At 45.2% G+C, this 15,670-nt stretch overlaps 1 protein-coding gene across 1 annotated transcript in view; it reads left to right on the top strand.

The window, feature by feature from the left end:
• Positions 1-15,670, top strand: part of INPP5A (inositol polyphosphate-5-phosphatase A) — a 253,129-nt gene that overhangs the window by 206,503 nt on the left and 30,956 nt on the right. The window contains 2 exon segments of the mRNA XM_086616504.1: positions 3,974-4,069; positions 4,409-4,483. Coding sequence (XP_086472630.1) covers positions 3,974-4,069; positions 4,409-4,483 — 171 coding nt within the window.

The raw sequence follows: 15,670 nt of genomic DNA, 5'->3' as shown, positions 1-15,670 counted from the left end.
CAGCTTTTCAGAGTGTTACCGTATAAACTCAGTGTAAAAAGCAATTATGCAATATATATTACAGAATAGTGTGTGTGTGTTTTATGTATATAACACAATTGTTTCAATGCCTTTATCCCTTTTGACTGTAAGTATTCAGAAATACAGTCTAAAACGTTTCGATGTGCTCCATATATATGGGAGCAGATGTATTTTGAAGTTTGCATTTATGCTGTAAATCAAAACAAAAGGCTTTCGGTTTCTGAAATCCAGATTTCTCTCTTGTCAGTATAAAAAACTTTCACTCCTGGCTTTGCATAACACTACATTTTTATTATGTTCCAAGGCAATCGTCAGAAAAGATGCTGCTATGTTTTACAATTCGATACGCATAAATTGTTGCAAAGGGTTGTTGAAAAAATACTACGGAGCATCTACCTGTGTGGACACTGTGTGAAAACAGGAATAAGACACATCTGTGTTTGCTAAGCAAAGGCCGGGTACCGAGTTCTCTCTCAGCTCTGAATACAGCTCTCCTGCAAACTTTTTAACCAAATTTTGTTTCCAAAGAAAAAAAATTTTTTTAAAAAGATAACTTGGACGGAGGAGTTTGCCATCTGATTTCCCCTCTTCTGACTTTGTGAAAGAGCACCTTTGAGGGAATACCCGAAAAGAAACAGTGTTTTCAGAGCATTTCGATTTTCTTTACCCGCAACAAAACATCCCTTCATAAGTAGACTTGTCTAAAAGGGCACATGTTCCCGAAAGTTTTCTGCTTGGGTGACTACGACTTTGTAGAAATTGAAAGGAGGAGGAAAAAAAGGAGTGCTCCAGCTTGTATAAGCAATGAACCTTTGCCCAATCACTTTTTGTCAGTGAATAAGGTAACTTTTTGTGCCTGGGAAATTTGAAAGCAATAAGGTATGTGAGTCCTTTCTCCGTACGGGTTCTCAAGAGTCCATGGTGGGTTTTTCTGTTAGAGCGGCCTGAAGTTGTGAGATAAAGCAGCTCAGGAAAAAAATATTCTCAAGCAGATGCCTTTAAGAGACAGAAATCATGAATTTCTTGAATTGCAGCCACTCCGGGGGTGGCTACAATGACTTTTTGACAGTGACAGTAACTCTGCCGTGTCTTTGCGAGCCCTTCTTTGGCCCATTCACTCTGGAAAGCTGCTTAAGCGCACTTAAGCGCATTAGCATTTGGATGCTCGGGGACCGTATTGACCCTCATTTGGAAGGTTTAAATGAGTGAAAGATGGAGCGATTTGTTGGGGCTTTAGAAACCGGCTTTGGAGAGCGGCGCGTTTTCCGCTCGGGCTTGTTCGGGTGCTTGTTCTAATCCGGCGCGCTGTTTGAAGGCGGCCAGACTGACTGGTGACACCGGAGCCCCGAGCGCTCTGTTCTGGGGCTTGGCCCGATTAGCGGCTCCGTGCTCTGCATGCCAATGGCGGGCACCGGCGGGGGGGCCCGCGCCCCCGGCCCGCACCGACACAGATGGCGGAGCGGGGCGGGGCGGGGCGTCCGCGCGGGCGGGGGGGGGTCCCGCGGGGAAGGGGGGGGTCCGGCGGGGCGGGGGGTTCCCGCGGGGAAGGGGGGATCCCGCGGGGAAGGGGGGGTCCGGCGGGGAGGGGGGGTCCCGCGGGGAAGGGGGGGTCCGGCGGGGCGGGGGGGTCCCGCGGGGAAGGGGGGATCCCGCGGGGAAGGGGGGGTCCGGCGGGGAGGGGGGGTCCCGCGGGGAAGGGGGGATCCCGCGGGGAAGGGGGGTCCGGCGGGGCGGGGTGCCAGGGGAAAGGCAGTAGGTCTGTGCGTGAAGTCAGCGGTGCCAAACGCGCGGGCCCCCCCGCCCGGCGTGCCCCCCGCCCGGGCACACGGGGCCGCGCAGCCGCTGCCCGCCCCGCGGCGCGCCGCCGGCAGAGGCGCGGTGCCCACGGGCAGCCCACGGCTCTGGCCGTGCGACTGGTCCCGCCAGGGAAACGGGGGTTTCGCAGAGATGTGCGGCTGTGTTGGTGCACGCTTGCGCCACGGTTTTTAGGAAAAAAACCCAGAGTTAGATGCTTGTAATCGATGGACATGACACTGCTTTTGGCAGGGGACAGGTGGGGAACAATCATGGAAAATCTGTCAGGAAAGGCCATCATTTATTCAGTAAGCTGGGGAATCGGCACCTGTTCAGTTCACAGACTTGAAGAAAAACATCAGATTTGTATTTTATTTTTACCGAATCACACTCACGTTATCCTTTAAAAATGAAATTGCATAGCTTGGCACGTTTTGTTTGTACTATGGCAACACACAGAGGCCTTTATCAAGGATCATTTTTTAATGTCTTTCTATCAAATGGAGGAAAAAATGTCCATTGACAGATTGTTTCCACTCTAGCACTGATAACCTCAGCTGAGATCTAAAATACTTGAAAGCAGATGGATTTTTGTTTAAATACATGTTTGGAATCTCCTTCAGAAGAAACTCAGAATGGGAAACTGAGAAGTAAGCTGCTGTTTCCTGGCATCGCATCCGATAGATGCTGGACTTCTAACAATGAATCTCCGTATAAGTATTTCTATTTGTGAAAGAAAGAAGCATGTAGTAGGAAATTCTATTACCCTATTACCACAGAATACATTTATTTTCTAAGTGAATATTATGCAAAATGAAAATCTGTTGTCTGGCCATTATGAAAAGGAGTAGAGCAGGCAGAGCAGGGAAGTCACCTTTCCCTCTCCTTGATTGGGTTATTTTCCTTAGCACACTTTTGTTAAGAACCTCTAGCAAAATAAGCTTTTATTCAGAAGAACACTCTTTGCTAATATCCTTACCCAGGGCTGTGCATAGGCCCTGTCAGCAGCCTGTGGCTCGGCCGTAGCAGGGGCTGGACTGCCTCCCAGGTGTGGGTGCACATCTTGGCCCTTTGCTCTCTGCCTTCAAGAAATACCAAGGTTTTCCCATTTCCACTTTCTGTCTTCTGCCTTGTGGCTTCCAGCAACCCAGAGAGATGGACTGAGGTAGCATTACGCACCATCCAGTAGCTTTGCCCCAGCTGGCTAACTATGGAGCACTTGGTGAAGCCTGCCTACCCCACAGTTAAGATCCAGTCTATTTCTGCATTTCAAAGCACTTAACATACTTAAAGCTTCATTAAAAGTAGAGGTTCAGTGAATCTAAATTGTCTTTCAAAGCTAAATGTATGCCTAACTGCTTTGCTACAAGCTCCAGATTTTCACCTGTTACAATGCAACAGAGCAAACCCTCGGAACAACCTTTTCTGTTGCATTCTCCAAGCCAGCTTCGATTGTCTTTGAAACTGGGCCCCAACCAGGCGAACGGCCAATGAACCGAGGCCAGACACTTCCTGGGAAATTCATACCTCTGTGCCTGATAAAGTGTTGATTGGTAATGTATTTTAGACACCCAGTCCTCTAGAGACGAGGTTGTCTTTCGTGTAAAAGGATGGTGCTTGGGAATTTGCTATCCCGAGTAGACTGTGAAACTTACTGTCAGATTGTGTGAGTCTTGCTCGGACTTTTGAATTGTAATTGGAATGTTAATTTAAAAGGCAGAAGTTTTTGCAAACGAGAGTTAACGGGCCGAGCTGTGGTGCCAATGTAGTTATCAGCTTTTAGGAATGCAGTGCAGAAACCAATAGGGCTGTGGAGTCATTAGCTGTAGGAAGTGGCTTTTGAGGATGTTTACAAGCGCTGTGTGAATCAGTGTCAGACCTGTGAAAGAACCTGTGTGCACGGTAGTAAATTTAATGAATATTTGCCTTACCTGATTGATACTTTCTTAATATTGCCTGTTTTCAGTAATTCAGCTTATTCTTTTAAATCCCTCATAAGTGGAAGCAGCTTCTCTTAGCAGTGCTGTGTGTTTTGACCCACAGCAAATCATACTTTCAGGTGGGCGTTGAAAATGCATGGGTTGATCAAGTTCAGTGAAACGTGGCCTTATGTTGAGTATAAACTAGTTTCCCTTTCTCCTTTTGTGTTTTTTGTTAGACACTATGTGCGAAGGCTACAATGCAGACTGTCCGGGCAGCTGACACAAACGAAGTAGTCAAGCTAATATTTCGTGAATCCGATAACGACCGAAAGGTAAACAACTTAATGCCCTCTGTAGCCCCCGTGTAAACAGAAACCTTGTTGAATGTTCACTTTCTTTCTACAAAGCATGAATATAGTTGTTTCAAACTGATAATTTAAAGGGAGGGGAGGGGAGGGATATGGATTGTCACACCTAATGCTCAGTTAATTGGATCTTTTTAAGTGATTGCCAGTCAGCCAAATGGGCAAGCCAACAGGGAGCTTTGGACATGTAGAAACGTCGTGTGGTTTTAAAGGGCTGCATGTCTCTGAAGGGGTTACTTCCAGCAGCTGTGTATTAGGGAACTGAGTCCAAGAGCTTTGCTGACCTTTCTCTTCTATTTTTTTTAGGTTATGCTACAGTTAGAAAAGAAGCTCTTTGACTATTTTAATCAAGATGTATTTAGAGATAACAATGGCACTGCGGTAAGTTCATTGCTAAACACTGTTGAAGAAATAACTTGGAAACTCATGCAAATTGTGTTTTTCTACCAGCCCTTTATCCTTATCAACTTTCCTGTCTACAGAATGAGGAGATAGTTCATCTAACACAATAACTGCTCCAAATTTCCTTCTCACATAGCTAGTTATTTTGTGTACAGCTTCCTAACTTTGACATGTGCTTACCTTCTTTTTCATAGACAAAATTGTAAATTAAATATATGTGACAATTTACTTTTCTTCTCTGTCCCCTGGTCTGCATGTCTTCAAGCATCTTGTTTCTTTACTAGCTTTTCATTGTTCACTATAGTAACTTAGGAAAAACTCTTAATGCAAAGCTGCTCTGAAAATATCTGGGTCTTCTGAGTGTACAAAGAATAATAAATAGAATAGAACGATCAAACCCTGCTGCAGGCTGGCACTCTTTGGGCAATTATATAGAGCTTCCTAAGAGGAGAAGGCAGACAGGGAACATGAGTGTTCTCATTTGTAAAATGGGAACTAAAATTTTTTTGTAGAAAATGGCTTTATATCTTCTTTAAGATTATTTTATTTCAAAACGTAGCCACTTTATTTTGGAAAATCTCTATCACTGCTTGCAGATTTCTCACTTTCATCTAAGGTTCCTAGGATTTATGTATCTAAAGGAAAAACATTAAGCATAAAACAAAAAAAAACCCAACCCAAACGGTTATGCAGAGATAAAAATCAGCAATGTGCAGATTGCGCGCAGGAGCCTTATTGTGGATGTCATTGGCCAAACCCTCTCCTGGTGGAAATTGGCCCAACTTCACTGACATCAGGTGAGCTACACTGGCTTGTGTCAGATCTGGGCCTGCCTACACGTGCGTGAACTAGCGGCATTCATGCGTTGAGTGTTCTGGGCGGTACAAATAGGGCAGGCTGCACTAGACCAAGAAAACCTTCAGAAAGCTCGGTGTGCTCTGCAGGAACTGTGTGCATCAAAGTCGTCTGTGCAGGCTGACGAGCTAGCCAAGGTTCCCCTTCTTTCCTCAGTCCTTTCCTCAGGGTGACTGCATTTCGCCTTCCTTCCTCATACGGAAATGAAAGAAGACAAAGGATTCATCTTCTATATCTCAGATTTTTTGAGAACCCCTTCGTGTTTGCCCTAGTCCCCACCTTTTGGTTTTGCCACACTCTGTACCAGTTTCGCAGCGCGCCTGCTCACACAGTGTGTTGCTGCTCGTTGTGTAGGGATGGGATGTGTTCAGAATCCATGACTCTCCCCCCTCTCTCTTCTTCTCTCCTACCTACGGCTTATCTTCTTGCTGTTCATAGAGAACCGGGTTGTTTGGAGGGCTGTCTGCAAGGATCCAGGGCAAGGAGGACAGCTCTCTGGTTTTGGCTTACACCTAGAAGGTTAATTCCATGTAAGAATTTTAGATCTCACTCATTTCTTGAGGTCAGAAGAGTTTGATGAGTCAGGCTTACGAGGGATGTGAAGATGTGTTTCTCCTTTCAGCATCTGTTGACGTCCATCGTGCTCATTGGGACTGCTGTCCCTTCTCGCAGCACCTCTTTTCACGTGTGGCGTGTATGCTCGCCGTGAGAAGTATCTGTCTAGGCAACATATCTTAAAAACACAGTTACTGTGAGATAAGTTGGTTTGGAGTTTGTTTCTTTAAAAATTACCAGGTGGGTACATTCTTGGGAAATACGTAACGTTTCTTTCACTGATTTCTTTCGGTTTTGGGGACATTTAATTCAAACTAATAACACTAATCCCAGTTCCTGTTTCCATACTGATCCCATTCCTGTCAGATTTTCCTCTACATGTATTACTATTGCAATTTTTTTTTGCTTTTTTTAAAACAATCAAATGTTTGTCTTTTTTTTTATTTCCCCGGTACATTTCTGAAGCTGGGAAAAGCTATTCTTGTTCCTGCCGTTTGCCACTTCCCAGTGGTATTTCGAATGACTGCTGGTTGGCTTTACATACATGGCCATGGTGTGCAAAGGCATAGGCAGAATCATGCTTAAGCACATTCCATTTCAAAATCAGCAGTCATTGCATTCGTGCATCAAGAAGCGGGAAATCTTCCAGATCAAACATGGAAGGAAAAGATAAACGATATAATGAGCCATTGGAGATAATCTAATCTTCATGGTCTAGTTAAACACGCAGCACCATGATCACTAAAAACAAACTACCTATCTAAAAGGATAAATGTCTCTGTGGTGAATTCAACCCAAAAAATCCATCGCATCCTTCATCAACCGCCGGTCTTGTACCAGCCTGACAGAAATTTAATTCAAGCTGGCTCCTGAAAATAATTATTGTATTTTAAGAGTAGTAATCATTGGTCGGGACATGATTGAATGTGTCCATGCCTATTGACTTTTTCTATGATTTATAGCTTTGTTTAGTCGATATTCCCATCGAAATTGTATAATTAATTATAAGTGGGGCTGTCAGGTCTGCAGGATGGAGTGCCCTGATGAGTATTTGGGAAGATTAAATTTTCCTTAGCTGTACCAATGCAAGGCTTGGGAATTTTCACAGCACCATGGCTGTTGGATAAAGATGTTTCCTGTGTGTTTAGCAACTGCTTTAGCTCAAATCCATTGATTTTTCTGAGGGTATTTTTTTTTATCAGCGTGGTGTCTCTTCGGTAACATTGGAATGTATACAGATGTGACAAGACCTGACAAATATTTATTATCAACAGGCTACTTTATCATTGTCCATACACAGTTATTTCTTCTTTTTTACATTGTAATCAACAAAAAGAATCTTAAGATGTATTTATAAAAATGAGTATTTTTAATGAAAAATCTGATACAGATACAAATTATCTGTTCAACAGAAATTCGGTCTGAAATGCATACAGTAATATGTCAGGTCTAATTTTTCCAGACTAATGTGTAGCTTATCCGGATTTATCTGTAGCTTATTCCAAAGTTAGCTTAGTGATCACCTATATTTATTACCTCGAAGTGCAGTGACCACTCAGTATCATTTTATTTCGGAAAGGAACACCCAGATTTATTCAGCTGTGTAGTGATAGAAAAAAACAAAACCTGTTTGAAAATAGCTGTAGCAATAATGCAAAACTGTCCTCATGTGTTCTGAATCGTACATCAGTTACAGGACATTCCGGCGGCCCAGGGCGTAACTCAGGTAACTACAGCAGAACTGCCGTGTCCGGGTGCTGCAGGGAAGGGTGTTGCAGAGCAGCGATGAGAAAAGTGGGACAAGAGGAGAAACACCATGTAGAGTTTTACCTTAGTGTCAGGCAGATTCTGGTTGAAGTTGTTGCTTTTGAATTAGAGAAAGCTTAACACCTCTGACCTTGACAGTCGGATACAGCCAAGCTGTGCTGTACGGCACCGTCGTGCCCTTCTGCTCCAGAGGCTTGCCCGTGAACAGTGGGCGAAGAACAAAGGAGGCTTCTCTCATCCGAACTGGTTGCTTGCACCCGGCTGGGAGCCGCGACCGTATCCCAGCCACCCTCCTTTGTGCTCCTGCTCCTCACCCACCCGAAGGCCCCGAGGAGCCCTCCCGCAAGGGAGGACTCAGGGAATGCCCGGGCCTTATCCGTAGTCTTCCCAAGTGGGTCTGCGGTGCCGTCCACTCCTGACCTTACGCTGGCTCTCCAGTACGTGACTGGCACAAAACTTGGTCGTCGCTTTGAATTGGCCAGCTCACAAGTGATAAAAATTAGCGTGCCAGTGCTTTCAGGAGAGTAGCAGTATGCAGGGAGTTCTTGGAAAAAATCTACACTTTTACTGTATTTTTTTTTCAAATTCCTTAATCATTTATGATAAATCGGGCTGGAAGTGTTTGTTTCAAAATACCTTGTGTTTAGGAGTTCCCTGTTAATTTCAAAACAAAAAAAAAGCAAGCCAGGGATAATTTTACTTAAAGAAAAAATTGCAATCATGGTATTGATTTGTACAAAAGAACCACAAGCTAAATGCTATTTCTTCAGTAATCAGTTTAATAAATATATAGTAATGTAAAAAGTGTTAATGGCTACAGAGGAAAGATTTAATCATTAGGAATCATTTTATAATCTTTAACCACAATTGGACATGAGATGCATACATCCCTATCTTTGGTATGAACCATATTAAAGAATCAATCCAGATAGAAATTAATGTACTCATAGAATCATAGAATGGTTTGGGTTGGAAAGGACCTTCAAGATCATCTATTTCCCCTTGCCATGGGTGGGGACACCTTCCACTATACCAGGTTGCTCGAAGCCCCATCCAGCCTGGCCTTGAACACTTCCAGGGATGGGGCAGCCTCAGCTTCTCTGGGCAACCTGGTCCAGTGCCTCACCACCCTCACAGGGAAGAATTTCTTCCTAATATCTAATCTCCCCTCTTTCATTTCAAATCCATTGCCCCTTGTCCTATCATTACATGCCCTTGTCCAAAGCCCCTCTCCAGCTTTCTTGTAGCCCCTTTAGGTACTGGAAGGCTGCTGGAAGGTCTCCCCGGAGCCTTCTCTTCTCCAGGCTGAACAGCCCCAACTCTCTCAACCTGTCTTCATAGCAGAGGTGCTCCAGCCCTCAGATCATCTCTGTGGCCTCCTCTGGACCCGCTCCAGCAGCTCCATGTCCTTCTTATGTTGGGGATTCCAGAGCTGAATGCAGTATTCCAGGTGGGGCCTCACGGTTGCAGAATAGAGGGGCAGAATCCCCTCCCTTGACCTGCTGCCCACGCTGCTCTGGATGCAGCCCAGGACATGGTTGGCTTTCTGGGCTGCCAGCGCACGGTGCTGGCTCATGTTGAGCTTCTCATCCACCAGCACTCCCAAATCCTTTTCCTCCGTGCTGCTCTCAATCCATTCTCTGCCCAGCCTGTACTTGTGCTTGGGATTGCCCCGACCCACGTGCAGGACGTTGGACTTGGCCTTGTTGAACTTCATGAGGTTCTCACAGGCCCACCTCTCCAGCCTGTCAAGGTCCCTCTGGATGGCATCCCTTCCTTCCAGAGTGTTCACCACACCACACAGCTTGGTGTCGTCAGCAAACTTGCTGAGGGTGCACTCGATCCCACTGTCCATGTCACCAACAAAGATGTTAAATAGCACCGGCCCCAGTACTGACCCCTGAGGAACACCACTCGTCACTGGCCTCCACTTGGGCATCGAGCCGTTGACCGCAACTCTTTGAGTGTGACCATCCAGCCGATTCCTTATCCGTCAAATCCATGTCTCTCCAATTTAAAGACAAGGGCCTTGTGCGGGGCAGCCTCAAATGCTTTGGACAAGTCCAGGTAGATGATGTCAGTTGCTCTTCCCTTATCCACCAAAGCTGTAACCCCATCACAGAATTTGTCAGGCACGATTTGCCCTTAGCGAAGCTGCCTTGGCTGTCACGAGTCAACCCCTTATTTTCCTTACTATCCTTAAGATTTTGACCACAACTGTGTGATAAAAGAAATCAGTGAATTAATTGTCTTGAGACCTGAATCTGATGTTATTCCTGCTAAAATCTCTTTTGTCCATTGATGTTCATGGAAACTAGTGACTGATTATAGAGCTGTGCCTGCTCCCTGTGGTCCTCCACTGCCCGTGGGCCGCGCCGGCCCCACTGTCGCAGAGACGTGTGCCGTGGCAGCCTGATCCCAGCTGCTCGTCGGGCTTCTGCTGCTCGGAGGCTGAAGAGCTTAGACCGAGGGTGCCAGCAGCGCATTAGCTCCTGGATAATCCACTATTATAATGGAAAAAAATAAGCAGAGAGCTTCACGTTGCTATCAGTGGTCCTTCAGCAGTCCAGTTGCTGCAGAGAAGAAACTAAGCTTCTATGGAGGGCACATTCTTATTCAATTTCTGTGTTTTGAACAGTGAAATCGGGCTTCAAGGGTTGATTCCCTTTATTCTGTTTGTCTGTTTAGCTTCAACTGATACGGTATGAGAAGGAAATTACAATGTGCTGTAAAAATGGATTGAGTTATAAAGGTCTTATTCTCCCTATGCCAAGTAATGATTTAAAGTGATCTGTTATCATACTAATTAACTTAGAGGTGTTATTACAAACAGTTTAGGCAAACATGCTTTTAAATGATGAGTAATTTATTTGGGTTTTTTTTAACATTCCCAGGAAATCCTGAAATGATATGCAAATTGAGAAGAAAGGTTTAGTCCATGAGGGGCCTTTATTACGCTTTTTGTGAGAGTACGTGTGCTTATGAAGGTTAAGGATCTGGCATCACTGAAAATGTATTAATCAACAGACAAGATATAGCACAATGCACTCTTCCCAATGGCCTTGGCTCTGACCCTTTTAAAGATAATGGGAATACTGTCCACTAAGAACTAGATTAGGACGATCAAGTGCATTTCATCAGGGTTTGACTTGAACCATGATCCCAGAGGTGAAAAGGCAGAGGTTTATCCACTGAGCCAACCAGCCCCTGTCCAGATAAAATCTTGAATATGATGTATAAGGGCAAATTAGGATAGAGGAAGGAAATTGATTGCTTAGGACCATTGTTACCTAGGACTGGTCATAAGGAAATCCTATGCGTCCTGAAACTGCCTCTCTTATGTAAGGTGATGATCTGAGATGCCTGATTTTCATTAAGTACTAGTAGGAAAATGGCTACATGCTCTATTCCTTCACTGAAAACCAGTATTGTGCTTGGAATTGCGTTTGCTTAAGTTAGTTGATATGCCATTGGATAAACTGCAAGGTGAGTAATGACAGAGAGAGGAAATATTATCACTAAATTGTTCTCACTAGCAAACATAAATGTAAAGCCAGATCGCAAGCAGAAGTCAGTCTGGATGTGTGGGCTTAGCTATTTAGTGCCAGCTGCGTCTTCCAAAGAAGTTAATTCTTCTGGTGTAGAACTTGCCCATATCACAAAGTTACAAATATTGTTTCATGACCTTTTGTCCTTCTGTCTGGTTCTACACAACTATTGTTAAGTTCTAAGGCTAATCCAGGTGTACTGTGCTGTGTTTATTTTTCTAGCCATTGGTCTTTGGTTAAGTATAGCCCAAAGAGGAGGTCCAGCATCTATATTTGCACTCTATAATCCAGCCTGTAGTCAGTATGACCTGCTACCATGCTTTGGCCTAGGAGCACCCTTCTTAACCCACCTAGCAAGAGGATATCCAGAGAGGCAATGTTTGCACCTGTATTCCAGTCCTCAAGAGTTTATGGGTCTCACCATCATCCCTTAGAGTTAATATTCGTGCATGTACAAAAGCACCGTACCTCGGCTTCCACATCTTGTCTGAAGTCTGTGGCAATCCAAACAAAGACAGAAAGGTCCCTTGTTTTTTTTCACCCACTCTCTGCAGTAGCCCAATCCTTTCACATTCTCCAGGTACCGCTCATAGCGTCACAGTTCGATGCCTGTGTGCACAGAGGTGTGCACGCACACGTATAGACTAGCAAATAGTAAGTTTGACATGAGACATGATACCTAAGGATGCTTTCATACAAATAGTACAGCTAGAGATGAGAGTTGGGTACTCAGCCGCAAGGATGCAGAGACAGGAGTTCTGGTCACTGGTCTTAGGACCATTCGTGTATTTTACAATACATAGGTGTTGAAAGAAAAACAGTGTAGGAAGCAAAGGCTGGAATCCAGATCTCTGATCCCAAGAGCAGCCTGCAGCATCTCTCAGTGCCCTGCTGCTTGCAGGCATCTGCGTGCCCAAGCCGGGGCTTGGCAGGAGGTGTGCTGGCCTCACTTCAGTGCCTGTGGGCACCCGGCAGCTCCAGAGAAGGAGGGGGATGAATTTGAATCCCCTCTGGGAAAGAGGCACCTCAAATTTTAGGTGTCAGGAAATTTTAGATGGCCTTTCCAGATGCCTGATGGTATGCAGGGGAGGCAAAGTGGACAGCCGGAGCTCTCCAAACACCCTCGGTGTTTGCAGTGGGACGCCTGGCGTTAGTGCCTCTGGGGTCCTGCCCGTTCCCAAAAAACCTCATGTCAGCCCAGCCTGCCTCACGGGCCTCGCTCAGGGCAAGTTTCAGCCCACAGCGGGAGTTTTGCCCAACAGAGAAACATGGATCATAGTCTTTCTTCAAGAAAGTTCCTTTTTTTATCACTCTACAAGTCATACTAAAACTGTATTCTACATATCTTAATGGTTTTGTCAAATTGCAGCTCACAGACTGAAAATTTGACAGGACAATGCATGCTGGTTTTAACTTTCTACTGGTAAAAATTCATGTTATGTTTCACAGTAACGGACCTGTAAAGTTTAATGAAATAATCCCCTGAATCTGTCACATTTGCAAGCAGGATATTTCAAAGTGAAATCTTTTGGTTTTAAAGTTAGCATCCACTCAGTCGTTCTTGCCATTTTGAATGAGCTATATTACAAGCTGTCGTGCACAGTTAATGAATCAATTACGATAATGATGAAGTGTCTATTCCTGTAAAGTTTTGAAAGAGGCAGAATGCAGTTTGCAGAGTCAAATTTTTTAAATCAATGCAAGCACAGGAATCCCAGGAGAGCGAATGGCAAAATCCACGTTTTACCGTTAGAAAATAGGAGGCATGCGTTCAGACTGTGACCGGCTGGTAAAGTCACTGAGAACTGGCACTTGCCAAGAGGTCCTCCTTGCTTTCCCGTTGTACTGGTGTCCTAAGGAGCACGTAGCACTCGCTGGAGAAGTCAGGCTGGAGCACAGGGCGATGGGAGCTGTAGTCTCTGCGTGGGAAAGCCGTGAGCCGTCGCGCTGCGTTTCAGATGCTGCGGGCTCTTTGTCGGGCACGGTGGAGCGGAGGGACGGGACACGATTTGCTTCTGCAGAGCAGCGTATCGGCAAGGAGCCCGTGGGATGTGGATGGTGCTTTTGTCGTCCGCGGAATGTCAATGTGGGTGACTGGGGCTGCCTGAGGGAGAGCCCATACTCGACCTGATTCAGTGCTTTCCACTTCTTAACTAACTAGTTTATTCTTTACATATACTTAAGTTTAGTCTCCTTATTGAGAACTGATTACCTGAGTAGTACCACGGAATTCTGATATTACTTTTTTTTCCAAGCGTCAAAAATATCTCAGGATAAGGTCTGGATACTCTGCTGCATGTTGCAGACCAGAGCAGTGACAGCCAGCAGGGTCTTTAACTTCCAGCTTATCCATGCTAGTAGTTTCACCCTGAAGTTCACGGACTTGAACTGAAAGGATCCGCATAGCATTTAGGAAAAACAAGATTATACACAAAATCCAAACATGTGAAATGTCTAAAAGGGCTACAGCCTCAACTGGAAAAATGTGAGAGGTACATAACTGGAAAAGTTTGAAAGCCCTGTTTTACCCAAATCAGCGTTCAGGTGTGTGTGTATTCCCAGACCAACAGACACCGTAAGGCACTAAGTGTCTTTTGGAGTGGGAAATACTGCAGCACGGAACTCCAAGAAGCCTTTGTGTTAGACCCTGGTGCCAGCTGAAAGCCCAGAGTCTCCAGCTCCTTCCTCTGCAGCACACTGGGCACTCGCCCTGCCCTGCCATCAGCTGAACATGTTGCTGCCCTGGGCAGCGGGCACCGCTCGGCTGCGCCTGGTGCCGCGGTGGTGGTTCTGCTCTGGGAGGGAACCCTGTGCCTCGTGGTCCTCAGTGCTCGGGCTGTGCCGCTGAGCCTTCTCCAGCCCTGCCCCAGCCCCGCCAGCGCAAACCAGGCTCGGGGGAATGAGGAAACTGAGAAATGTGAGAATGTGAGAAACCAGGCAAGGGGACAGGAAAGGGAGCTCTAATGAGACAGAGCCAATAGCAGTCTCCAGTAATTACTCTAGTGATCAATAGACATCAAGGGAAAGCGTGGTTCTTTCTAGACATTTTAAGCAATCTAAGTATTTCCGTAATAGAAATACTATTTTTAAATGCATTTTCCAGAGCAGTTTTCTGAAAAAATTGGAATATTTATTAGAAAATTTTCATGTGCTTTAAATCATTGGAATGTCTCCTGGGAGAGAGAAGCATATTGTCAAAACAAGAACAAAACAGCGTTTTCCTGGGGAAGCTTCTACTGAAATCAAAGATTTTCTGAGTTAGTACAGGCACAGGGAGCCTTCAGTGCTTACAGTCTTATACTGCTTGTGCCCAGCTCTTCTAATGCTAAGAAGAGTTTCCCTGTGTGCCATGTGTCCACATTTATGTAGGAGTTTATGATCTGACAACACTGCTGTTCAGGATGTATAGACAATTTCTCAGACGTATGCAGAAATACAGTAATATACAAAAGCAGTGTAAGTGACCTTATGAGAGAAAGAAAATAAGATTTAAAATACATAGTAATGGATCATTTTACAAAGTCTTAAATACAGAGAACAGTCGCTTTAAAATAAGGCCAGAGCAGAGTTGTGTATGACATTTTCATGGACAAGTGGGAGGGATCAGCGTTTCCACAGGCCTTTATCTGAAATCAGTAGACTGCTGAATCACTTTTTCTGAATATTTTTCTTTGACTGGAAAGCTGGATAATATTACGGTATTTCTAAAGTCTCTCGAAAAAAAATTATGTGCTATACAAGACTGGCAAAGGAGGTTACAGTGACCAGTGTCCACATATTTTAATTCTCGAAGGTCATTTCTGTATGCTCATCTCCTCTTTTGGGTCTGAAACTTCATTTCCCTTTCACAGCTGTGAATTCTCTGGTGGGCCCTGCAGATGGATTTGATAAATGCTGCTAATATCACCTTCTGATCTACCAGTGCTCTGACTTTGGTCTGTAGGTCTTGATGAGTAATTGCCGTTGTTCTACTCCAATGACAGAATTAAGTTGCCCTGTTCTAAAAGGTTCATACGTGTGTGATTTGAGCCAAGGTGGCCCATTGCAGCATACCAATGGACACTGACCTTTTAAGAGTGCCTCATCGCTTTGAACTGAAGCAAGCAAAATTACCTTGATTTCTGCAGCTGGCTAAACTCTGTTATAATCCTTTGATTACTGTCAAGCCACATAATGACAACGGGTAGTTGTTATCTTTGGCCAAAGCACACACTGCTTAGCCACAGACGGTCCCATGAGCTACAGGGACAGTGAACTGCAGCCCCTACTCCAGCCCTGGGGCAGGGGAGCTCACCGGAGCCCCCGTCGGAAGGGCTGCACAGTCCTGAGCCCAGCCAGCCAGCCCTGCTCGATTTTCTGTTCCTGACTGGCACAGGGGTCCTGCAGACAGTGCCTGCAGACGGTGTGTGCGTTGCCTCCTCCTTCACCCTTCTACGGAAAC

Source organism: Tauraco erythrolophus, chromosome 9, assembly GCF_009769465.1.
Source record: "Tauraco erythrolophus isolate bTauEry1 chromosome 9, bTauEry1.pri, whole genome shotgun sequence".
NCBI classification, from domain to species: domain Eukaryota; kingdom Metazoa; phylum Chordata; class Aves; order Musophagiformes; family Musophagidae; genus Tauraco; species Tauraco erythrolophus.
The sequence above is the reverse complement of the archived record's forward strand: the minus strand, read 5'-3'. Positions and strand labels throughout refer to the sequence as shown.